General features: G+C 41.7%; 1 protein-coding gene across 2 annotated transcripts in view; it reads right to left on the bottom strand.

Annotated features, from left to right (window-relative positions):
* Window positions 1-27,006, bottom strand: part of DISP1 (dispatched RND transporter family member 1) — a 106,277-nt gene that overhangs the window by 11,631 nt on the left and 67,640 nt on the right. For both annotated transcript variants that reach the window (XM_077485839.1, XM_077485840.1), the window contains 5 exons: window positions 21,896-21,925; window positions 15,335-15,458; window positions 13,107-13,237; window positions 7,772-7,869; window positions 2,932-3,029 (listed from right to left, as the gene is read on the bottom strand). In XM_077485839.1, the coding sequence (XP_077341965.1) occupies window positions 2,932-3,029; window positions 7,772-7,869; window positions 13,107-13,237; window positions 15,335-15,458; window positions 21,896-21,925 (481 nt within the window). The remainder of the gene's footprint in view (window positions 1-2,931; window positions 3,030-7,771; window positions 7,870-13,106; window positions 13,238-15,334; window positions 15,459-21,895; window positions 21,926-27,006) is intronic.

Below are 27,006 nucleotides of genomic sequence, written 5' to 3'. Positions count from 1 at the left end.
ATTTTGCATACAACCCAATACATCTCCTGCTGGCAGCACTGAGAGGATTTAAATGCCTACGCGTACTGGGGCTAAAGTTTTGCTTACCCAAATCATTAAGTCTTCCATAAACAGATTACAGCTCCATTTTTACAGCTTTAATGAGGCTGTTTTTACTGCTCGGCGTGAACCGTAACCAAAGGGCTCCAACAGTTTGTATTTCATGTTTAATTGTCTTCGTGCCCTACAGTGATTAAACCGTAGGATGAGAAAACTCCTGCCATATGAAATTCATTAGTTGGCCGGCCACAATTACCCTGGATATAAAAGGAGAGAGAGTATTTCCTCATGCCGACATCAAACCCTGCAAAGTGTAATAGCTACAGAACACGGGCAGGAAATCCTGAATGATTTAAGAATGTAATATTGAGGGAAAAAAAAAAAAAAAAAAAAAAAAAAGAAATAAAGGCCTGCAAACCCCTTCATCCACTATCATCAGCTATAATTTAATTTATAGTAGAGCTATGTGCAAATTAAAAAAAAAAAAAAAAAAAAAAAATCACATATGTGATCTGTTAATAGTATGAAGTTTGTGTTTTGTGAGCCTCCACAACATAGTTTGATTACCTGTTGGTCCTGCCAGTAAATCAGTTATTGTTATGCTTCCTGTAACAGCAGTGGTGCTTACAATGGTCAGCTGCTTTTCATTTGCTTTAAACCAAAAGAAAAAAAATATTGCTACAACTTCTTAAAAGGGGTTAGCTGGAATTGTTAGAAAGTATCTCTTATTTAAAGTCCATTTAAAACGATGCATACATCTAAAACTACCCTGTTCACAGGACGACAACACTGCTGTTCAATTTCACTGCAAAACACACCACGTTGTCTGATAAAGATAGTAGAAAAATAACAAGACCTATTGGCAGGAGCAACAGGTAATAAAATTATGTTATGGGGGAAAAAAAAAAAAAAAAAAAAAACTATTGTGTTAATGCTGGTGACAGACTGCATCATTTATGTATTTTATATATTGTACTCATAGTTTCACTTTAAGATCTGCTAGAGCCAAAAAAATATTATATTATAATTATGTGCATTATAGCCAACTCCAATTTTGACAACACCTGGCTGGCTACAGCTATTATGAAACAGTATATGCCAATTGACAGTAGGGGTTGATTTACTAAAACTAGAGTGCAAAATCTGATGCAGCTCTGCATGGTAGCGGAACAGCTTCTAACTACAGCTTGTTCAATTTAGCTTTAACAAAACAAAAAAACAAAAACAAAAAAAAACAAAAAACCACACCAACAAAAAACCCGGAAGCCAATTAGTTTCTATGCAGAGCTGCACCAGATTTTGCAGTCTCCAGTTTTGGTAAATCAACCCCAGCGCCCAACACCCCATCCCCGGATGCATTTAAAGGCCATCTCCACATTTAGCAAAATGTTACACCCATATTTAGGGTGCAACATGTTGAAAAGCAACCAGCTCCGCATGGTACAGAAGCATCATTCATTCAAAGAGATCTGTGATTGAATGACCTACAAGTCCCATCTGCAACCGCTGCAGACTTGTAGTTCTCAAAAGAACAGGAGTGCAGCAAGCAGTGCACTGGTAGTCCAATGACACTTCCGCCAGCTCTCTAACTGAAAGCCTGTACAGAAGTAGAGACACTGAGCTGGAGGAAGAGTTTGCAGGACCTTGACATTGCACCAGTTATCCACTGGTTTGCGGGTGCAATGCTTTGCAGGTTCCTGTAATAAAATAAAAAAAAAAAAAATGTAAAAAAAAAAAAAAAAAAAAGCTAGGTGCTGCCATTTACATGCGTTGGAAAGGTCATTGTCCTCATCAGATGACAGTGACTATCCTAGTCAGCAAACCGTGAGCATTGTATCCTGGAAGTCGCACACTTCCCCATACCAGGAAGCACTAGATATTTGCAGCAAAAGTCATAAAAGGAATGTACTGTGGAACAACTCCAGGTCATCATAAAAAAAAAAGAAAAAAAAAAAAAAAAAAAGAAGTCTGTCAATACTGTAGATGCTGACTTAATATAACAACACTTACCTGTCCTTGGATCCAACGCAGTCCTCACCCAAGCCGATTCTTCAAGGGAAACCAGCAGTGAAGCTTTACAGCTTTACAGACAGCTTCCAACTGCACACATGCAAGTCGCCCTGCGCTCCATGACTGGTCCTGCAGTCTTCTGGAACCTGTGACGTGTCGTAGAAGGCTGTGGGGGAAGGAGGGGGACCCAAAATTCCTCTCAGATTACCACGGCAATCTGAACAGAGTGGGTACCGGGGGGGGGGGGGGGGGGGGGGGGTTGGCAGAACTTCTACTTTAGGCAATGCAAGACATTTTTTATGGTAGGCCATACAAGCATTATTTAAAAAGAAGGAAAATGATTTAAAACAGGGATTTTTGTAGGGCAATGCATAAAAAGTTTGTCAGGTGCGACTTCTGGTGACACATGTGCTACAACATGAAAAGGGAGCTCAATAACTGAACCTATTTTTCCAACAAATCAGAAAACTATATCTGCATATCTGCATACTATAGCAGGGGAAGTACTAGCAACTTCCCAAAGTGATGCTCAGATCAAAAATTCTAATCTGATTGCTATGGAATGTGGCATTGCGCTGGGAATTTACAATCTAAAAAGGGAAGATAGGCTCGGACAGCACTCTTTTCTCAAAAAGCAGCTGAGTTTATGTCCTGGAGACATACTGCAGGACCAACAAAGGAAATTCCTCCAATTGTAACTTCCAATCATTCTGGTGACCCAGCAAAACCATTGCCTGTCCAAACACCACACATCCCTGTGACACCCATAATAAAGCTGTTTGTGGAGGGTGACCCGGGTGTTGTCATGTTTGTTCAGAAGTGTTCAATCATTATTAAAAGAATGTCAAGAATGTCAGAAATATTTGGTGTCACTGCACTTACCCTGTTATGGTCTATATTACACATAGACTTGATCGCTTGCAAATTCCACAAGCTGTCTCCATTCACAGAGGTGAAGACCACTCGGGAGTAGTGCTCATCTGGAAACAGAAAATACGAAGGTTACAATATTGTAAGGGATTTGGGGACTTGTTCAGTTAGGGCCATGTTGCACTGAAAAATTTGCAGAGGCACCAAAATTTTGCAGAAGGATTTACACCTGTGTGTACATTGCACAAAACCAACCTTAGTGTGCCATTTTATACCCCCCAACTAACCTTGGACTTCTACTGTGCACCCAGGGATGTATTCACAGTGCTTCAGTTTTTACTTTTGTTATGTTACAGCCTTATTCCAAAATAGTTCAAATTCATTATTTCTCTCAAAATTCTACAAACAATACCCCATAATGACAGACAATGTAAAAGAAATTTGTTTGAAATCTTTACAAATTTATTAAAAATAAAAAATGATTCCCCATATGGAATAATAATTATTTGGAGCTAGCTAAATGAGTGCATGGCGCTGGATGGAAGGTATATGGGATAGTCTATATGTTTCAGATCTTTAAGGATGGCGTCTTTACTTTTTGACTCCCTGCAGGCTATATATTTATTACCTGCCCATATGCACATTTATTATCTGCAACTATGGCATGCGGTTCAGGTGCAGGGGGCTGCACAGGATTGGCGGGCATCTCCCACTCCTATTTTTAAACTAATTCAAATGAATGAAAGTTCTAAGGGTTTTATCCCTCAATGCTACAGCACGTTTCCTGGTTTTAATTTCATAAGGGTCACCCTTGCAAGGCGACTTCAAGATGGGAGAGGGACCTGGGACCGTTATCTGGTGCACAATGGGAGGAGGAGTATCAGGCTGTAGTAACCTGCTCCCTAAATGTGGCTCAGAAACTGTCCCAACTATATATTCATCTACGCTGTCACTTCACTCCTCTAAGGAGTTACAAGATGGGGTACAGCACAGAGTCTCATTGTCAGATGCAAAAGAGATCATGGGGACTTGATCCATTTACTATGGCATTGCCATACATTACATCCTTACTGCAAACATTAAATATGGTATTTGGGTTACAACTCCCTTTGAAACCTAAACGTTACCTACTGAATATTTTGGAGGAGGTCACGGAGGATGAGCATCCTAGGATAGCTGTGGGAAGGGTCCTCTTTCTTGCCCGAAGGTTACCACTGGGAATGTGGAAGTCTCCAGATCCCCCTACACACAAGTCCTGGGTGGCATCTGTGGGCAAAGCTTTGCTCCTAGAAAACTATATTTATACTCGCCGGTGATGCCGGTGATGTCCCGGCAAGTTTGAAAAGCTGTGGGGAAGGTGGCTACATACCCCTGTCCTTAGCCTAAAGGAATTGGTGTACCAGAGAGTATTAGTGTGTCCAACTAGACTAGAATAGTTAGAGGATCATTTTGGATTTAGACAATTATATGCGATCTAGTCGTACTTAAGTGGCGATAGAGGCATATATGCACTGTATTAGTATATCTGATCAGCAAAATCAAATAAATGTGCAATGCCTATGTAACTATAGTTGTTTGATGTGTCAGTGAATGCATTATTGTACTGTAAATGTTAGTTTATCACAATAAACATTTTCCTGATTTGAAAAATTTATATATATATATATATATATATATATATATATATATATCAATCACATGTACATAAGTAAGCCTTTGCCATGACACTCATATTTTAGCTCAAGTGCATCCTGTTTCCACTGATCATCCTTAGGATGATTCTATAAATTGGAGTTCACCTGTGGTAAATTCAGTTGATTGGACGGATATGATTTGGAAAGGCACACATCTGTCTGTTTAAGGTCCATTAGTTGCATGCCAGAGCACTGGGCAAGCAATGAAGTTCAAGAAATTGTCTGTAGACCTCCGAGACAGGATTGTATTGAGGCACATTTCTGAGAAAGGGTACAGAAAACATTTCGGCAGCATTGAAGGTCCCAATGAGCACAGTGGCCTCCTTCATCCATAAATGGAAGAAATTTGGAATGACCAAGACTCTTCCTAGAGTGGGCCGCCTGGCCAAACTGAGAAATCGGGGGAGAAGGGCCTTAGTCAGGGAGGCGACTAATGACCCGATAGCCAAACTGACAAGGCTCCAGCGTTTCTCTGTAGAGAAAGTAAAACCTTTCTAAAAGATCAACCATTTCTGCAGTACTCCACCAATCAGGCCTGTATAATAGAGGGGCCAGACGGAAGCCATTCCTGAGTAAAAGGTACATGACGGCCCATCTGGAGTTTTTCAAAAGGCACCCGAGGGGCTCTCAGACCATGAGAAACCAAATAATCTGGTCTAATGAAACAAAGATTGAACTCTTGCCTGGATGGCAAGCGTCATGTCTGGAGGAAACCAAGCACTGCTCATCACCTGCCCAATACCATTCATCCTGTGGGGATGTTTTTCAGAGGCAGGAACTGGGAGACTAGTCAGGATCGAGGGAAAGATAAATGTAGCAATGTACCAAGACAGCCTTGATAAAAACCTGCTCCAGAGCACTCTGGACCTCAGGTTCATCTTCCAACAGGACAACAACCCTAAGCACACACGTGTTCCTATGGGACACGTTCACATCCATGATTTTTTTCAGCTGCTGCGTATTTGGAAAAGACGAGGACTTTTTTATTTTTTTTTAAAGCAAAACTGTGCCGTTTTGGTTTTTTGGTTCAATATACTTCAATGGAGAAGCTGCAGAAAAGCATGTAATAATGTGTTTTTGCGGCAATTTGTGTTTTTTAATCTGCCCAACAACAAATTGGGCAAAAAAATATGTAAAAATGCAAACCGCAGCAATATTACTTATTAAACAAAACAATAATCGGCCAACTAATCGATTATGAAAATAATCATTAGTTGCAGCCCTACTTATGTACGTGTGATTTTATTTCATTTTTAATAAATTTGCAAACATTTCAAACAAACTTCTTTCACTTTGTCCTCATGGGGTATCGTCTGTAGAATTTTGAGGAAAATAATGAATTGAATGCATTTTGGAAAAAGGCTGCAACATAAAATGTGAAAAAAGTGAAGCGCCGTGAATCCTATCTGGATGCACTGCATCTTGGGCTCATTTCGCTCTACCTTCTCCACATCAAACATTTGGAAACCTTCCCAAAAACATGCCAGTCACAGCAAGGTAGCTGTTGATGGCAGTGACCCTTCCTGATGCATCCTTTGCTTTTTGTCATGTGATCTGTGATGTCACTTAAGAGGAAGCGGCATCCAAGAAAAGCCTCACAGGATGAGCCCAGCCACTGTCTGCTTGGTGTGAATTGCAAGCAGATGACCCTCTGAGGGCAGAAGAGTTATGGGCCAAAGCTTGCACCCAAAGTCTATACTGTGTATTAGTCTAAAAAAAAAAAAAAAAAAAAATTTCACCAAATAGAGAGATAGATTACAGCAGGCCACGCTACCATACTTCTACAGTGAGGTAAGTAGGCCTGTAATTGTGTGAGTTGGTTTCAATGTTATTCAATACAGATTTCACTGACAAAGGGCAACTATGCATCAGGATGGCCGGGCCTCTAATCCAGAAAGCCTTATAGGAGGTTCACATTTGTACAGAAAGTTCAAAACCAACACACAATTTTTTCAACAACTGCAAACCCATGTAGGACAAAGTAACAGGTTCACTTTAATGCCACCCTGCCCAAGCAACACATACCTTTCCATTGCTCCTTTGCCCCATCAGCTGCCGGAAATTAGGATAGGATACCCTGTGTATGCTCCAAGTTAGTCTAGCTGGGGTTTACATAGGACTATGGTCTACCCCATGTGGTAGCTATCACACTATCAGTAGAGAGTAAATGAACTTGGTGGTAAAGAAAAAAAGGTATATACCAGAGGAAGAGGATATTACAGCAAGCCTGTGGTTTTAGGGCCAGTTCGCACAACAAACGCTTTTGATGCATTTCAGAGGTTCTCTTTTTTTCCTATTGTACTGGGGTCCAGAGCTTTCCCGATATTCTACTGCGTTCCAGTACAATTCTGTGCAGGAAAAAGCAGCATGTTGTACTTTTTTTTTCTGGAACTGAAAAGCACTGGAACACACTGGTGTGAAATATACCATTGGAACCCATTTAACCTACTTTGAATGCATTTTTGATGAAGAAAAGGGCACTGTACTGCATTTGGTGTGAACCGACCCTTAAGGCCAATTCAAAGCAGCCTCTGCGTTGCAATGCAGCATCTGGTTTGTGGTGTGGTGAGGCGGTATTGCCACAGTGCCAAAGCGCCAATTTTGGCCCATCACATTGTTCCTTATTTTTGTATTAACTTTTTTAAAGTGTCAGAGACAATTGGTAGCTGTGGATTACCACGCATTGTGCTGTGCTGCAAAAAAAGTACTGCACGCATGTACCTTTTTTTTTTCAGCGCACACCACCGCAATGCAATGTGTGAACTAGGCACACTGAAGACAAGGCATTTTACATGGTCATGGAGTGGGATTGCACTGGAACAGTCTCCCAACGCAATCCCACTGCATATGGCATGAATATACCATTACAATGCATTGACACTGGTTTGCTTTGAGAATACCATTTTCCTTGAGAACACATGCATCATTTACACACACTCCCCCCCCCCCCCCCCCAATCTCTAAACCTTGGGCCCTTTTTAGTTTATTAAACAAAACTGATGTCCAATATTGTACATTTTCACATTGAAACATGATCATTTCATGACCTCGGGCCATGGTTATCAATCTAGGTTTTGGTACGGCTCTCATGATCATTGCAAGCAGAAAAAAAAAATAAGGGGGGGGGGGGGGGGGGTAAAAAAAAAAAAAAAACTCACTTGGCACAGCACAGAAGAAACTGTCTTTGTGGAAGTCCCAGTCTGCTTGTCTTCTCTCCCTTTCATAGTGATCGTCTGACCATCTGTCAACCTGGTGGCTATGATAACAACACAATCCCATAATTACATTACATGGCAGAGACACCTGATGGCTTCATTCATCAAGTCATTTTTGGGTCTTCTACAACAGATAAAAAGAAAACGACTAAGAGTCTAGGAGACTAGGAGAGTCTAAACTGGATCAGATATCAGGGCTACTGGACACAGCCTGGAGATGCCTGAAGATGGGAGAGATATTCTAAAGGAAAGGATGGGCAGAGGAAGAGAGAATCTTTTTAAACAAAAAGGTATAAATAGTACAGGATGCTAATGAGATTTAGGTTTTCAGCAGTCACTTCGGCCAAACTACCTTTGGTTGCTGTACACAAATAGATTCCTTTATTTCAGCCCATGGGCTGATGGTTATAAAACTCTCCTGTACTAAAAAAAAAAGACTTACTCCAATTTCACTGCACACTGTGAGCTTGCATTAGAAGTGCATTAGAAGGGCAGTTGGGAAATCAGGGGGAGGCTGCAGGAGTAGGTTACATGTTCCATCCTTGAAATGGGCGGCGCATGCAACATGTTATCCTGGTAGTTTGATAAAGTGGTCAAAGTTTCGATTCGATTTTTTGTGAACTTTGCAAAGCAATCAAAGAAATAAAATGTTGGTTTTGATCGACTGAAGGCAATAGAAGAATCCAATCACTTTCCACCTATTTTCTTCCTCCGTTTCAATCTTTCCATTAACTGCATTAAAGCTGTTAATTTACTGACTTCACAGTCTACCAAAATCTGGCTATACAGTGCTGTGAAAAAGTATTTGCCCCCTTTCTCATTTTTAGTTTTTGCATATTTCTTACATTTAAATGAGTCAGATCATCAAACAAATTTTAATATTACAGATAACCCGAGTAAATCCAAGATGCCGTTTTTTAATTATTATTTCATTTATGAAGGGGGAAAAAAAAAAAAACGTTCAAACCTGCCTGGCCCTATGTGAAAAGGTAATTGCCCTCTCCCATGCTGAATCATGAATGAACTGGTTAACCACAATTTTTTGGAAAGCAGAGTTAAAATTTCACTTGCCCCAGGCTTGATTACTGCCAGACCTGTTGAATCAAGGCATCACATAAATAGAAGCTGTCTGACAAAGTGAAGAAGCCAACAGATCACAAAAAGCCACACATGCCACAATCGAAAAAAATAAAAATAAATCAAAAACAGATTAGAAACAAATATGTGTAGAAAAGGTTTCAAAGCGGTTTCTAAGGCTTTGGAACTCCAGTGAACCATGAGGAAAGCCATTATCCACAAATGGAAATAAATTGGAGCAGTGTATTACCTTCCCAGGCCGGCCTACAAAAATGACTCCAAGAGCATGAGGAAGACTTATCCAGGATAAGGAGGTCATAAAAGAACACAGAACAATATCTAAAGAACTGCAGGCCCTCATTTGCCTCAGGTAAGATCAGTGTTCATTATTCAACAATAAGAAAGACTGGGCAAAAATGGCATCCATGGGAGAGTTCCAAAGCCACTGCTGACCAAAAACACAAAGGAACATCCTCACAATTACCAAACATCTTGATTATCCAAGACTTTTAGGCTAATATTCTGTGGACTGATAAGAAAAAGATAACTTTTTGGAAGGTATACGTCCCATTACAGCTGGCATAAAACTAATACAGCATTTCATAACAAGATCATACCAACAGTCAGACATGGTGGAGGTAATGTGATGGTCTGGAGCAGCTTTGCAGCTTCAGGACCTGGACGACTTGCCATAATTGATGGAACCATGAATTCTGAGCTCTACCCGAACATCCTAAAGGAGAATGTCTGGCCATCAGTTCGTGACCTCAAACTCAAGTGCAACAACAGCAAGTCCACCTCCAAATGGTTCAAACAAAGCAAAATTTAGGTTTTAGAGTGGCCTAGTCAAAGCCCAGACTTGAATCCAATTGAGGTGCTGTATCATGCAGGCCGTTTATGCTGGAAAAGAAAATAATTCTGCAAAGAAGAGTGGGCCAAAATTGCTCCACAGCAATGTGAAAGACTCATTGCCAGTTATTTCAAATGCTTAATTGCAGTTGTTGCCGCCAAGGGTGGCACAAACAGTTATTAGGTTTAGGGGGCAATGACTTTTTTTTACATAAAGCCAGGCAGGTTTGGACAGATTTTTTGCCTTAATAAATGAAGCCATCATTTAAAACTGCATTTTGTATTTACTTGGGTTATCTTTGTGAAATAATAAAGTTAGTTTGATGATCTGAGTTATTTAAGTCTGACAAATATGCAAAAAAAAAAAAAAATACAACTGGTGGTGGCTTGAAGTTTTTAAAAACTGACTAACAATTGGCATGTGTATGGCCAGCTTTAGGCTGGTGCTAAATTTAGTACATTTTTAGTAGCACAATCGTGCTACACAAATCCCTAACAATAGTTATTCCCAGTAGTCACAGGTTGATAAACAGGTGAAAGAAAGAGCTTCCTTTGGTGTAAGTTACAGCGATAGCAAGTAGAAGTGCTCAATCTAGTACAAGTGCAAAATGCATCAATAATGTGCAGACGATCGCTACAAGAGGCTTCTGCATATTACCTGTGCAACTTACTCCATAGGGAACCATCAGTTCAATCTGTTTAGCAGCGAATATTTACTCCTGGCAATTACTAGACATTTTAGTATTTTGATGATTAAGCTAATAGTGCTAGCTTTAGAATTATAGGTAATCATCTTCTCCAGCTGAAAGCTTCCAGCTCTAGGATATTTCGAAAGTTATCCCACCTTTCTGTTCTGGCTCTGTCGCTACAGTTGGAGATGTCTGGCACAGCCTAGGACAGTGATGGCGAACCTTGGCACCCCAGATGTTTTGGAACTACATTTCCCATGATGCTCTGGCACTCTGCGGTGTAGTGGAGCATCATGGGAAAAGTAGTTCCAAAACATCTGGGGTGCCAAGGTTCGCCATCACTGGCCTAGGAGATCCGAGTCTTCTAGAGTAGTGGTCATCAACCCTGTCCTCAGGGCTCACTAACAGGCCAGGTTTTATGTATTACCTTGGGGAGATGCAGACTAGAATGCTTCAATCACTGAGCAGCAAAGGATATCACCTGTGATGTATTTCAGTTATCTTGCAAACCTGGCCTGTTAGCGGGCCCTGAGGACAGGGTTGATGACCACTACTCTAGAAGACTTGAACGCCTAGGCTGTGCCAGACATCTCCAATAAGAGGACATCCATGAAGTATGCCCAGACTACCTTAATGGCACCCCTTAGTTTGAAAGAGCAGTGGCTCTGCTCAAGACTACCGGACCAACTTGCTCTTGGGAGTAAGCCCCACGATCAAGTGGAGAAAGCTCATTCTTTTGGGCTTGCCTCCAAGCTCAGGACCACAGCTGATCAGCACAATGCAAGCCTTGTCTGAAGGCTCATAGAAATTAATGAATGTGGTTGTACAAAACAGCTGTTTTAATGGGAAATGGGAAGACATTCCAGAGGCAAAGTAACACTTGTAAAGACACTGAACACTTATAAATATTATTCAAAAGGAGGGAGGAAACAAAAATACAGTCCAGCAGATCTGATGGACATGGTGAGCAGAACGAGCAACCAAAGACAAACACTGAAATATCCTAAGCGTTAAAGGGGGTGCTTTATTTTGTTTAAGAATTTTGACACTTTACCCAGCCAGGGCAAAAGGGACAGGTTCTCTAGTAAAGAACAACCTACCAACTACCATTTATCTGTCCCACCACTAAGTCCGAACTCTGTAACACTGTGAATTGATGTCAGTGCTTACACTGGGTTAGCGTAAACATGTTAAACTTACCTGCGCTGTGCAGTGGTTTTGCACAGAGCAGCCCCGATCCTCCTCTTCCCGGGTATGCCGCTAGCGCTCCTGGCTCCACCGTCCTGCAGCAAACAGCTTTCTATGGAGGCACCCAAAAAGGCTAGCTTCTGAGCCACTGCTCTGCATGTCCATTCAAACATGGAGCTGAGGCTTAGCCCCGCCCCCTCATTGGCACACTTTGCTGTGATTGACAGTAGTAGGAACCAGTGGCTCCCACTGAGGTCTCAGCCAATGAGGAAAGAGTCCTCGGAAAGCCGAGCCTTTCGTGCACATTGTTGGATCGCAATGGGGGTTTAAGTATTTGGATGCATTATGCCGTGTAAACACAAATCGGAATTATGGTCGGAAAAAGGTCTGATGGTTTTCCCCGACAGAATTCCGCTCAAGCTGTCTTGCCTACACACGGTCACACCAAATTCCGACCGTCAAGAACGCGGTGACTTAGAACGCGTACGATGGGACTAGAAAAGGGAAGTTCAATAGCTTCCGTCTCGCAGTTGAATCTGAGCATGCGCAAGTTTTTGCACGTCGGAATTGCATACACACGATAGGAGTTTGATAGAAAGTTTTTCCATCGGGAAAACTGAGACCATGTTCTCAAATTTTTGTTGGCGGGAACCCGGCCAGCTAAATTCTGATGGAGCCTACACATGGTTGCTTTTTCGAATGAAAAGCTCTAATCGGTCTTTTGCTGGCCGAAATTCCGATCGTGTGTACGTGGCATTAGAATGCATGAAGGTAAAAAAAAAAAAAAAAAAAATTATAATATATATATATATATATATATATATATATATATATATATATATATATATATATATATATATATATATATATATATATATATATATATATATATATATATATATATATATATATATATATATATATATACACACACATATAAACACACATATATATATATACATACATACATACACACACATACACATACATATACACACACACACCTTAAGCCTTTAGAACCACTTTAACCTGGCGATTGGTTGCTCAGAACCAATTCTGTAAGGGGAATGAATGCGACATCATAGATAAAAAGATGGGATATTGAGAAAGGTCTCTGATAGAGTAGCAAGTGAACGAGGCAGACGTCAGCATCAGCGGGCAATGGGCAAAAATCACAGATTCTGAGTGCATACTCCAAGCTACCAAATTGTGCAGCTAAAATCCTTAGAAAGGAATGAAAGGGTCGATCTATAAAAAGGTTTTCATACAAGAGTCACCAATTTTTTTATTGGATTAATCTGGGTGGGGGGGGGGAGGGCGTGGAAGGTGAATCCCACATGAAAGTTGTATGAAAGCATCTTTAGACGCCTAATAAATAATTTAAATAATTTTACATTTAAAGAAATTCAGCAGTGTAAACTGGGGCTTTAAAGTGACAGTGCCAAAAAGCAAAAGAAAACATGAAACGACTTAACTACTTTCTGGCTTGTTCATCTGCATATTTAAAGGGATAATTGGCCAATGTTGCCTTATATCCAGTGTTCTCCACCATGTTGTTCCACGTCACCAGTCTCTGGCCAATGGCAGTCCCTCTGGGCTCAAACCCCTGTAAGATAAAATAAATGGAATGTCATCAATCACTGTGCTTTAACAGGAGCATCTCCAACAAACACACCACAAACAAGCGAATACGCAGCCCCCTACTACAAAGTGAGGTCAGAGGTCATTGGCTAATAACAGGTGAATGACAACTAACAGCTCCAGGCTAAGAAAGACTGCTCTCTATTACAAAGCCTCAGGACAGACATGACACTTGCTCATCTCACATTCTTCTTATTAAATGCGCTTGATGTGCTTTTAACATTTAAAAACACAATTTAGCCATACTACGCAAGTCACTAAAGGTCTTGAGATCAAAAATGTTTGTGTTTTTTCTTTAACCGCTGCAGCCACGGAAGATTTCACCCCAAAATATATTAATATATATATTAATATATATATATATTAATATATATATATATATATATATATATATATTAATATATATATATATTAATATATATATATATATATTAATATATATATATATTAATATATATATATATATATATATATATATAATTCCCCTCAGTTTAGGCCAATATGTATTTGTCTACATATTTTTGGTAAAAAAAATAAAAAAAGTCGCAATAAGCGCATACTGATTGGTTTGCGCAAAAGTTATAGCATCTACAAAATAGGGGATAGTTTTATAGCATTTTTTTTATTAGTAATGGCGGCGAGCTACGATTTTTAATCGGGGCTGCGACATTTTATCGGACACATAGGACACTTGACACTATTGATATGATATGGGCTACTACTCCCGATGAGAGGGAGCGGTGATCTCTGTCATGACAATACAGAATGGGGAAATGCCTTGTTTACATAGGAACTTCCCCACTCCGAGGCTCTGTGACACGAATGCCGGGAGGCACGGTCACCCAGTACGCGGCGGCACACGCGCCTGCTACCCCCAGCTCTTAAAAGGGACGTATAGGTACACCCATTTGCCCACCGCTGCCATTGTGCCGACGTATATCGGTGTGCGGCGGTTGGCAAGTGGTTAACATAATGAGCAGTTGGATGTTGGGCTGCCTATCAGGTCCAATGACCAACTGAAGGAGCTCATATAGCAGTCTGGCAAAGCTGCCGATATGGGGAGGCAGAGGTTTAGCGATTATGAAGTGTTGCTTGCAAAATCTCCTGACAAAAAAATATGCAGCAGAATCACAAAAAAAGACCAGTCCAGGATATTACAAACCCCCTTACCATTGAAAAAAGAAAGTGTATACAAATGACCATTTTACTTATTTGAAGCCACGGTCACATGTTAATCCTTCTCTTCTTCCTGGAGTCCTTCTCGTGTCACATCACCTGCATAATAAGACACCTCCTATTGGTGGAAGCAACACTTTGAGTGACCTGGTCCTCTTTCAGAGACAGGAAAACTCACATGGGCCAATGAGACCAGTGTCCAAGATAAGCAGAGAAAAAATGCCTGGTCCCCAGGGCAGGATATTAGCTTTGCCCATAGAGGAAGCTGTGACTGATCCATACTGCAGAATGGCTTAAGAAGGGTTATTTTCAAGAACGAGTAGGAGGGCAATTGATGCACAATGCATTATTCAAATGATTTTTTTTCCTGTAGTTGGGCTTTAATAATACTGCATTCAATGAGGCATGATGCCACAACGTAAAACAGGTTCTTAACCTCAGACTTCCTCCTCGCTCATGTGTGCATACATTGTATTTTTATTACTGTAACGAGAAACGTCTTTTATTATTGTAATATCACCAGACTTAAAATTCTTTTAGAGACAGCTGGGGGGGGGGGGGGGAGTCCAGTTCCTATAAACGTAGGCACACCACCAGAACTACATCTTCCAAAAGACCATTTCCTACAATTAGTGAACACGTTCTTGAGAGTCAAAGCAGCAGCATTGTTTTGCTGGAAACGATATCAATGTATGCATGTGGAGAGGGGCAAAGTTCTGTAGTCCAGCAATCATTTCTGATAACACTGCTTGGAAATTTAACACAGCAGAGACGCCATGTTGTCAGGTGTTTCAGTACTTTTCCACATTTTTTTGCCCATACATACTTTATGGAATTTAACAAAAAGAATTAAACTAAATAAAATAAAAATAAAATGAACACTTACCAGAAGTGGATCTGAAAAGTCCGGCAGATCAGGCACCAAGATGCCAATCAGGGCACAGACGACAATAAGCACAGTGCACATCCCTAGGACCACCACAGGCCAGTCTGCTATTAAAGCAGCATAACTAGGACAAAAATAAAAAAAGTTGGTTAGGATGGAAAAGCTCTCTCGAAGTATTATCAAATACGTAAAACTCAAGCATCAATATTTGTTCCAGCCTCCCAAACCTGCAAAAAATATGAATTCACAAAACAATAAATGAATTCACACCTTACAATCTGATTATACAGTCACAAGCTCCTTAAATTGTCCCAATTGCTGTAATATGAGAACCTACCTAAACGATTCATTAAACTTTTCATATATACAGGCCCATAATTGTGGTAGATCTAGAGAAGATGGTAGAATCAGAATGTACCTTACATGGTTTAAAAAGGTGCCTACAGGTACCGCCTGGCAACTGGCTGTGCCTGCACAATGAACTCATTCAATGATTCTAGAATAGGAAAATTCACGAATGTTACAAAATCAGCATATACAGCATCTTTATGAACGGTGCTGCCACAGCAACCTATTTGTTATTTCATGTTTGTGCATTGGTATTTTACCTTGCTCCCGTCAACTGACATCAATTAGTGTAGTTTTTAGTAAGACATTGGCAGCCTCCCCTATGCGCTCTCGTTTTGGACATGGGGGGTTTGAACTGCAGCCAGTGGGTGTAGAAAATGTACCAGCAACAGAGAGGTGACAATGTCTCAGACTTGGTGGTCAGTGGGAATAAAAAAAAAAAAATGACATAGCATCTGTGATCAGTGGGAGGAACAGCGCCCCATCGGTGGCGTCAGTGGGAGGAACAGCGCCCCATCGGTGGCGTCAGTGGGAGGAACAGCGCCCCAAGGGCCAGATAAAGGCAAGCAAAGGGCCGCATCTGGCCTAGATCATTGCGCTAAAAAGTCAGTAGGCTTTTTATCAATTGTAACTTGCCAGCCTAGAATAAACTACATTGAATCTCACTCTTAGTGAATTGACAGTGTCTATGGATCATTCTGGCTTAGCAGGTTGCCATATTGTCAGCAATGTCTGGGTCTGAGGACTTTTTCTTTTATGTCTTTTGCATAAATCAACACTTGAAACAGAACACAAACCTTCGGTGGGAATAATCAGCAACATTAGGGGACCAAGCCCCATCCTACTATACAGACTTGCAGACCCAAAATAATAGGAACTTACAAGTCAATGTTTTACTGCAAAGGACAAAAGCATATTGCTTGCTGGATAGTTTGTGAGATTGTGATCAATATACATTAGGAACTATGGTCTGGTTTATTCAGTGCAACAGAATCAATTAAGCAATCCAGGAGCACCTTGCACCTGCTACGTCTCGCTGGGACCAATGTGCTTTAAACCTTTTAATATAATTCTTCTTGGAATGATCCCATTGGAGTTGTGCCCAGATAGTCCAGGTGGAAGGAGGAGGTCCCGGAATAAGCTGAAGGGATTACATGGCCTCGAAACACCTTGGGATCCCAAAGGACATACTCAAATCTGTATCCAGACAAAACAGAAGTCTGGTATCCCCTATAAAACCGGCTCCCTTGTGGCCTACTAAGAGCAGAACAGAAGATGAAATTTTTTTTGGCACTCAGAGTTCAACAGAACCTGCTTTCCTGTAGGAAACATTCCACATCTTTCACTCTAATATGTAAAACGGCAAAGGACTCACGACCATGGAAGAACTTGGTGTGGGTTATAATAGCCAAGCAATATTTTTGAACCTGGAAAAATACCAATAATCTGATGGGTAGCCAAAGGCAACAAAGAGAGTAGTCTTCTGACGCATCAATGAATAAGGTCCAATATGTAGAGAGAGTTAACAGAGGGTATTTTAGGTGAGGAACTGATTATTTTTCCAAAACTCTGTGACCTTTATGGAGACATTTGTCTATTTCTAGAGTGTTCAGCGCGTTCTGCTGAGACTTGGCAGCCAAAATTCAACATCATCATTCTGTCATCCTTCACAGTGTGAGCCGAGACAGAAAAATGCTCTAAATGCCAAAGAAATGACTTAAAGTGAACCTGACCTAAAACATTTCCAAGGTAATGAACCTTTGTGGAGCTGGCAAATATGCAATTTAGTCTATAAACTCATCCCCATGTTCATTTTAGGCTCCCTTGGATCCCAAGTCCAGGATGTACATGGGGCCATGACTGGTCCAAGTGCAAGATAAAAATGGAACTATGGGCAAAAATCAAAAATAGTATATGTTGCAGCCCGTCACAACAGCAGATTAAGATTTTCTGAGACACCCCCAATATTGGATCACTAAAATACAAATTCTGGACTGAAAAATTGAATATTCAGGATGCACTTGGCCGAAAACAAAAAACAAAAACCGAAATGGATATTTTTAAAAAATATAAATATTTTTTATTCATAGAAGTGCAAGAAAAGCTCAAAAAAAATGCATCCCTTGAAATTCTATGTAGGTCTTCACACTGGTCCTTCGCAATTCCATTGTTAAAAACCCTGCTTGCCACATTTTTAGTGCATATTTGGTCAGAGAAAAAAAAAAAAAAAAAAAAAAAAAAAAACACACCTCCCCATTGAAAATGCGTTAACGCATAAAAACACATCTCTGGTTTGCATTTGATGCTTTTTTTTTTTTTTTTAAGTCACATGAAAAATGTAAATTAAAGATGCCAAAATCGTGGCAAAATCAATTTTGGCAGTTGATATATCGGTGCATCCCTAACCCCCATCATAATTTTGACCTGATGATCCTGCCAGCAAATCCATCTTTTTCTACTTCCTGTAAGATGGAGGCAAAGCTGTTTGGTTAAAAAAATAAAAATAAATCACAGCGCAGCGTAGTGTTAGCCCTTGTACACACGGTCGGACATTCCGATGGACAATGTCCAATAGGACCGTGTTGTTGGATAATCCGACAGTGTGTGGGCTCCATCGGATCAAGTTTTCCAGCTGGGCTATAAAATTTTCCGACAACATGATCCGATCGGACTTTGTCCGATCATGTGTAGAGAATTCCGATCGGACAAAGTGCCATGCATGCTCAGATCAAATTCCTAGACCAAAGCTATTGGCTACTAGCCTGAACGTAGTCCCGTCCTAACGAAATAACGTCATCACGTTAAGTACGATCGGATTTTCTGACAACTTTGTCTGACTGTGTGTATGCAACAGTTTCGGACAAAATCCGATGGATTTGGTTGTCGGAATGTCCGACCGTGTGTACAAGGGCTTAAGCTGGTCATATACCGTATATACTCGAGTATAAGCCGAGATTTTCAGCCCCTTTTTTTAGGCTGAAAGTGCCCCCCTCGGCTTATACTCGAGTCACGGAGATCAGGTAGGCAGACGGCGGCCATTCCACTATTCAAAAGCCGCGCCTCCCTATCTGTGATAGGCGGAACACTCAATTTCCCAGCAGTCAGTGTTCCGCCTATCACGGACATCCGCTCATTCTCATACTACGGACGAGGATGAGAGGATGTCCGTGATAGGTGGAACACTGACTGCTGGGAAATTGAGTGTTCCGCCTATCACAGACAGAGAGGCGCGGCTTTTGAACAGTGGAATGGCCGCTGTCTTTCAGACGAGGAGGAGAGGTGCGGCATGGCACACAGAGGCTGCAGATTGGCACAGGTAGGCAGGGATGGACACAGGGATGGACGGGACACAGTGATGGACGGGACACAGGGATGGACGGGACACAGGGATGGACGGGACACAGGGATGGACGGGACACAGGGATGGACGGGACACAGGGATGGACGGGACACAGGGATGGACACAGGGATGTCTCACCCTCGGCTTATACACGAGTCAATAAGTTTTCCCAATTTTTTTGTGGTAAATTGGGGGCCTCGGCTTATATTCGGATCGACCTATATGGTACTAGTAGTGTTTCAAGTGAATTTTTTACATTTTTGCAATGCTTGTTCGATTTTCTAATGGGAAAGGTGGTTCAATTGCTTTGACCGCTGTGACAAAAAAAAAAAAAAAATAATTTATTTTTTTTCGTCCAAGAAAAATGTTTGAACTATGAGCCCAGGTTCACACGAAGCTGCGGGAATGAAGCTGTGCAAGTTCAGCTAAACTCACACGATTTAACTCCCGCATGTCAATCCTGATTTCACAGACATTTGTGCAGGTTGCTACACAGATGTCAATGGAAGGTGCAAGCTGATATCGCAAAAAGTGGTACAGAAACTACTTTTTGAAATCGGTGCTGCGATGCAAATGCTGCGTCACACCAACTAGGGAGGTGCCACTTCCGGCAATTGCCGCCGATTTGACATGTCAAATCACACCAGCGTGAACCAGGGCTGAATGCGGTTTTCTTTGGGAAAAAATACATAAAATGTGAATGAAACCTGTTTAACACATCTGAGATTACATTCAAATAGCTGATCTGGGTTTAATTTTGGGGGGTTTTGAACAAAATTAGAAACTTTTGTACGACTGTACGATTCTCCTATAGCGTACGGACAGTTTTAGATGGACATTTAGTTTAAAATACACTAGACAAAAAGACCAACTCCAGAAAAGTGGACCATAGATTATGCAGGTTCCTTTCCTTCCACCATGGGTCAAAATTCAGCAGGTCCCTGAATCTGGATTAACATATGGATGGCTTTTAGGAGTTAGAGCAAAGATTTTTTACTTTTGTACGAGAGTGAGAAAAAAATAAATAAAAAAAAGGGAAGATCAATCGTTAATATAACGATGTTACAGGATGGACATGGGGCCGGTTGACACAAGAACATAGTGCAGGAAAGGCGCATTCCGTGCAGGTTTCCTGCACCGTGTTCAAAATGCACTGCCTTTGCGAACTGCTGCGGGTGCCAATACATTGTTACTGGCCCCCCAATGCAAATCAAATACACTGTGTGCTTGCGGGCAAGAGATTGCATTATACTGCAGTACCATGTGATTTGGAGCAGGAGGTTTTTCAAGAGTAGTGCATGTACTACTTTTTGTGTGCTCCGATGTGATTTTCAGAAATGAATAGGCTGCAAAAAGCACACTGCAGGTACATGTGCAGGAATTGCACAGGATGGCTTTTCTCTGCGACTCTGGCATGAACCAGGCCCTCAGAAAAATAACAGAATGTGGACAGTGTCCCTGTGCAATTCTGGTGTGAACCAGCCCTCAGAAAAACAAACTGCTGTGTGATTGAGATTGAAAGACTACAACCTTTGCTTTCTGTATGGAAGCAGCAGTATCCCTGCAGCAGTTTGGCACACCTCCAGCTAAGTGAAAGCTACAACATGTAAGTGTTGCTGCATGCAGATCTTCAGGTCTGACTCACTGGGGTTTATTTATTAAAGCTTGAGAGTACAAAATCAGACCCACTTCTGCATAGCAACCAATCAGCTTCCAGGTTATATTGCCAAAGCGTAAAGTGATTTTTTTCCTTCTATAAAAATTCTAAACGTTATACTTACCTGTTCTGTTGCAGTGGTTTTGCACAGAACAGCCTGGATCCTCCTCTTCTCAGGTCCCTCTTCTGTGCTCCTGGCCCCTCCCTCCTGTTGAGTGCCCCCACAGCAGGCAGCTTGCTATAGGGGCACTCAAGCTGAATTGCAGCTCCATGTGTCCATTCAGACACGGAGCAGTGGCCTGACCCTCTCACCCGATTGACTCCTGCTGCTGTCAGTCAGCTAGCCAATGACGCTGCTGCTGTTTCTCTGCCAATCAGGAGAGTCTTGGATGGCCGAGATACTTGTGGACATCCATGGATAGAGATGGGGCTCAGGTAAGTAATAGGGGGGCTGCATCATACAGAAGGATTGCATTAAGATAAAATAAAATGCATTAAAATAAAAATACTTCTGGCTATTCAATACCCTTTAATTAAACAAGCTGAGCTTAGAAGCGGATTGGCTTCCATGCACAGCTGCCTCACTCTCCAGCTTCAAGTGGGGTACATGCTATAAGAAAAATCGGGCGAATGATTGTCCGATTTTCCTCATTGTTTCACAGCAAAATCGGAACTAATGAATGAAAAATCATACGATAAAAAAGCTTTCGTCATTTATGGCTTCCGATCATGTGCAGTCTTTTTGGATTTTTCTTGTACTAAAATGGTACACATTAAAAATGAAAATCGTTCATTCTGTTCCCGTACAAGAAAACATTTTGGAGTTTGTCCCTTCGGGAATTTTCATACGCAAATTCGGATCGGCTGTTGAAGGTTGTGTACACACTAGAAGAAAATTGTACGAACGTTCCTGGGACAAAAACGTTTGCCCGATTTTCTTAGTGTGTACAAACCTTTAGTAAATCAACCCCACAGGGACAGGAAATGAGGGGAAAGCTCCCAAATTAGGTCACAAACAGATATTGAATAGAATTTGAAAAGACAAATTTTACTTCCTGACTTTATCCATTATTTGGCCTAAGAGTAGGATTAAAAAAAAAAAAAAAAAATAAAAAAAAAAAAACGCACTTTAATGGGTTCCAATCCACCAAGCCCTCAATCACTATACACAATATAACAAAGGTATAGATAGATATTAGCAATTTGTGATTCTTACCTTTTTGGTAACTGGAATGGCTTTGTAGCTCTGCAAAAAATTAAAAATAAAATGAAACATTTATATGTAAAATTAAAAGACATATTAAAAATTGACAAAAAAATAAAAGCCGTAATTGCTACTCATTTCATATGGCAGCTGTAAACAAAAAATAGGATTTTTGTACTCACCGTAAAATTATTTTCTCTGTAATTCACCGACCGACACAGCTCCTCTCTAACTACATGGGTTGTATAGCCTGCCATTAGGAGATCATGGCAGGCTATACAACCCATGTAGTTACAGAGAGGAGCTGTGTCGGTCGGTGAATATAGGAGAAAATGCATTGATTACTATTAAAAAAAAAAAAATCACACTGGCAAAGAAGGGGTAACACTAGTGCCCAATCAAGGGGCTAACTGTGTTCCCTGGGAGGTGATTCTAACTGAGGGGGGAGGGGACGGACATGGGGAAGTGACGGATCGTGGTTCCTAGCTAATAGGAACACACCACCTGTCACTCCTCTCAGAACAACTGTTCCTGCAATCCAACGTATAGCTACGACGGTTTACAGGATCGTGCTGACCTGCAGCAGTAAAATGACCAAGCGGTGAAGCTTTGACAATAAAACCTGGAAGCCGATTGTTGCAGCTCTGCATAGAAACCAGTTTGCACACCCCAATTTTAGTAAATGCCGCCCCCTCCCAGAATATTTGTTTATCCCGTAGTTCAGCTTTTCGGGATAATTTTGAGTACATATCTTCCAAAAGTGGGATTATTCCTGCAAACAAAAGGACGATGTTTTTGTAGAAGAGTGTGGTCACGAGACCCTGCAACATATGGAAGATGCAACTTCACTTCAGAAAGCCATATTTTTTTTTTTTCCCCCAGAATTACCTGGAAACTTCCCATCATCCCTAATCTATATGGGCAGCACATCAGAAAACTCGGCTTCTCTTAACACAGGTAATAAAACAGCACATATGAGAATCATAAGAGCACAAACCCTGCAGAGATTGCTTTGAAGATATAAAGGAATGTGCCAACAGATGTTAAACAGCTTTAAGCGGAGGCTGAAGATCTAGTTTCGGCTAATCATTTTTGTTCCTTCAACTTAAAATACTTTGCTGCTACTTTTCCACAAGCCATGTCATTTAGTTAAGTTAAGAGGCTGATGCATTGTCCAATAACGAGGAACTCGAAGAGCGTGACATGAACTTTTGGAAGAAAGGAAAACAGGAAGGTTCCGCCCCCCTTCTTTTAAAGTTAGTTGGCCAATGAAAGTGAACTCCAAAGCTAACCGTATACTCTATTTGTAAAATCTAGATCCACTCATCACTATGTAGGTGTAGGGCCTGCCTGATTGGATGAAATCTGAATATGTTACCTCCAGTCTTGCACAGGCTCCTTTGCTGGACTGAAATTGCTTAATCTGATTTCACTGGGTCCAAAATAAGGTATACAACAATATAAAATTTGTGTTAGCATGCTGGAGGAACCAGGGAATTATTATTATTATTATTTTTTTTTAAATCAGGTAAGGCTTTATCGAGATGTCACAGAGATAAAACAAAATAAAAAAAAAGAAGTACAAACATCCAGTTGCAATACATCATGTGCAAACTCATCACCTTAGGCACCCATGCTGAGCTGAGGAGCAGCCAGCCTTCTGCATGCAAAAAAAAATAAAAAATAGGAGACTGGCTGCTCAGCATCTCAGCGTGGGTGCCTTTGAAACGATGCTTAGCATTTGCTGAATTCTTTGGATTGGACAAGGTGGAGAGACAGGACAGTGATGTCATGCTCTCTGCCTCATCCAGTCAGAGAACGTTTTGTACGTATTCAGATAATGCAAAGCGGCTGACCTCCTGTGTTCAGAATGCAGCAGGGCACAGGTCCCGGAAGCTAGTGGAGATCACTGGAGTAATGGTGTCCACTTGAGTCATTTCCAGCTTTCAGCGCCCTTGGCCCGGTATGGTATACACACAGTTACATTGGTCCAAGCTTTACCAATGTAATAAAGTATAAAATATCCACACCTGGAATTCATCTCCAAGGGGCATATCTATAAAGCAACGAATGCAACGTTTAAACATTTGCTGGTGGTGAATCAATCGCTGTCATTTTAAAAATACATGTACCCAAAAATTCATATCAAGTGATTATTTGGAGAATGTCAAATTTCCTGCTTCATGAATACAGTATGCCTCTAAGCGATGATGTAGAAGACAAGGAATGGACAAATTACAGTGGAAATCAGTACCTGAACAAGCGTGTAGCCACTGAAAAACACAGCCGTGTTTGCCAAGCTTATTCTGGGTAGCCAATGGGAGCTCCCAAATTCCTATCATCATAGATCAGCTTTAAGTAGCCATAAAACATGTAATGCCACTGCCCAAAAAAAGAAAAAAGCAACCGGAGCCACCTGGTCTCTTGGACTTGTCTGGCCTTGGAAACAAGGGCAAACCGAACCTCAGTTCCCACACTGATAAAACTTCAGTAACTTATTTTGGGATTCTAACCTGCAGATTTTATGGAGTAAAACAAGCCTTGACACTGAGCGAAGGGTCAAAGGTCACACCTGCTATCATTAAATATTTTTGCTTCAAAAAGCGTGTGTAACAATGTGCGTCCACCAAAGGCATTGCGGCCATGTAAGCCACACCACGCAGCTGTTCCCACGAGGTCTTTATTATGCTGCTCAATACGGAATATTATCCCCAGAAACCAATCGACAAAAATTACTTTGCCATGCTACTAAGATGAGAAATGCATAGCCGTCCCGTCTTCCCATTCAATGGGAGAACCGACTGGAGATTAGGAGGGAGCCTTCAGCTCAGCAGAAGTACCGGCACCCGGCAATTAAGACACAGGGCTGTAATTTTGGCATTAGCACCTCTGCGTCAACTTGTTCAGGGAGATCCATTTCAGACACGGCAGAAATGGGAAGACATGGAGACGTTTCAAAGGAATGCCAGAATTTTTTTTTTTTAAACATTCAAGAAGGAAATGACTGTATTGGGGGATAAGTCAGTTACTGGATAGGGGGAAGACATTTGTTTGATCCATTGCGCCTGAGCAATGGCCATTCTAATGACCTCTGTATCATCACAAATCACACTCAGGGTCTCTACTGAATTAAGACTTTCCCACACTGGAAGGCAGGAACTCCACTGTCTAATGGAGATGTTCTCACACTGGAAGACAGAAATTTATGGCTATCAAACAGCCTGTGCCATGTTCTCCCAAGGCCCTTTTTCTTGGGCACTACCACCTGGATTTTCAAGCGCACTACCGAGCGCACTGATTAAAGTGTATTGAAAACCAATGTAGCAAGGTCTCAGGCCTCCTTTGTTCCAATGAGAACCTCCAGGTCCAGGGATAGCCGACAGCCTTCTGTGTGTTGGGTTGTGAGGCATAGTGGGTGTACAGTTAAAGTTATTGGGCACCAGACACTTCTTGGATGCAAACCTTTTTTGGGGGAAGAGAGGGTTAGGATCAGGACATCCTATGGTAGTTGCAATATTAATTTGCAGACTCCAAGACTTCAATAGGAGGAGAGACATGCAGGGAAAGGCATCCAGCAAGACGTCACATCTCCCCGTGTAGGAATGCTGTCTCCTATGGCAACAGTCTTTAACTGTTCCAAGCAAAAATCTTTAGGGTCCTTTCACACGGGGCGGATCAGTGCTGATCCGTCCCGTGGATATCCGCTTGCTCGCCGGGGAGATCTCTGCCAAGCAGGAAGATGACAGGTCTGTCTCTGCACAGGGACGGACCTGTCACAGCGGCGCTCGCCAATATGGGAGATCGGGTGACTGACTGACTGCAGTGTCCGTCGTCACCCAATCCAATGATGGATGGGAAAAAAAGCTTTTTTCTCAGTCACACTTTAATGTCAGCGGACATGTCACCGCTGACATCCGACGCTCCATAGAGCTCTGTCAGTTTTTCAGGCAGACCTGAATGGATCATCCATGTGAAAGGGGCCTAACAGTTTCTTCACTTTCACTACAACCGCTTCAGCACACTGAGCTCCCAGTCTCTCACTAGGCCCACTGAATCCCTTGAGTTCCTCCAATCTTCACGGTGGTATCTTCCTCAAGAGTCACCCCCTCTTCTCTGCTGGGTCCCTAGCTTGGTACACTAGATACCGCTCAGTTTCACCCCCGCTGGCCTGCTCGGTCCCTGGCTTGACACACAAGGCTGCTCTGCAAGCGTCACCTCGTCTGGCTGAGTCCCTGGCTTGATTCCCACTGAAGTTTCATGATTCCTCACTGTCCCCGGTTGGTGAGAATACTGCTCTGGTACTTGCTTCAGTTACTCACTGTGGTCCCTGGTAATTAGGCAGATAGTCCCTTGCTGGGGACAGCTTCCCCTCTCTACCTCCAGCCATGACAGGTTCTCTGGCCGACAGAACCATCACTTTTGGTTGGCGTGCAAGCCGCAGTCTCAACCCTGCACTGCTCTCTTGCTTCTGGATAGGCCCTCTGACAGCCTAGCAGCTAGATGTGCCCGGGATAGGCCCCATCTTTGGCCTAGCAACCCAGGCAATACAACACATGTACACCCAGACAGCCATCCAGGTGGCACAGAACACAGATCACCTGACTTCGCCCAAATATAAAGGCTCTCCCAGCAGGCCAAGGGATTCAAGAATACCCTTGCCCATTGGCGGAGATACCCCATATACCCATAACCTGACCTTGCGTTGCTCTTATCGTATCTAGTACCACCAAGTACCCGGCCATCTAGTGGTAGAAGAGAAAAGTGCAAGAAGGCCAAACTGAGGGAGAAAACAATAGATCTCTATCTAGCAATCAACCAGGATAATTATTCCTGGCAAATAAATTTGTGAGGAGCAACCCTGCCTAAACTCCAGGGTGCTACACCCAAATATATTGATTTTGTGAAAATAGTGCAGCACTGTGTATCTATAAATCTTACATAAACAAATCATACATTCCATAAAACAATGAAAAATAAAAAAAACAGTTCATATGTCAATTTCCAAAGCTGTCACTGCTGTGTAAAATCATATTTAAATGGCTCCAATATTCAGTGCACACCACCACCTGCTAAAATCCACTTTACCAATGGCAGCAATTCCTACAGTCCCCAGACTGCACTTG

The sequence above is a fragment of the Lithobates pipiens genome, unplaced genomic scaffold (assembly GCF_037356315.1).
Source record: "Lithobates pipiens isolate NorthernLeopardFrog02 unplaced genomic scaffold, aLitPip1_a1.2 Scaffold_18, whole genome shotgun sequence".
Classification (NCBI taxonomy): Eukaryota; Metazoa; Chordata; class Amphibia; order Anura; family Ranidae; genus Lithobates; species Lithobates pipiens.
The sequence above is the reverse complement of the archived record's forward strand: the minus strand, read 5'-3'. Positions and strand labels throughout refer to the sequence as shown.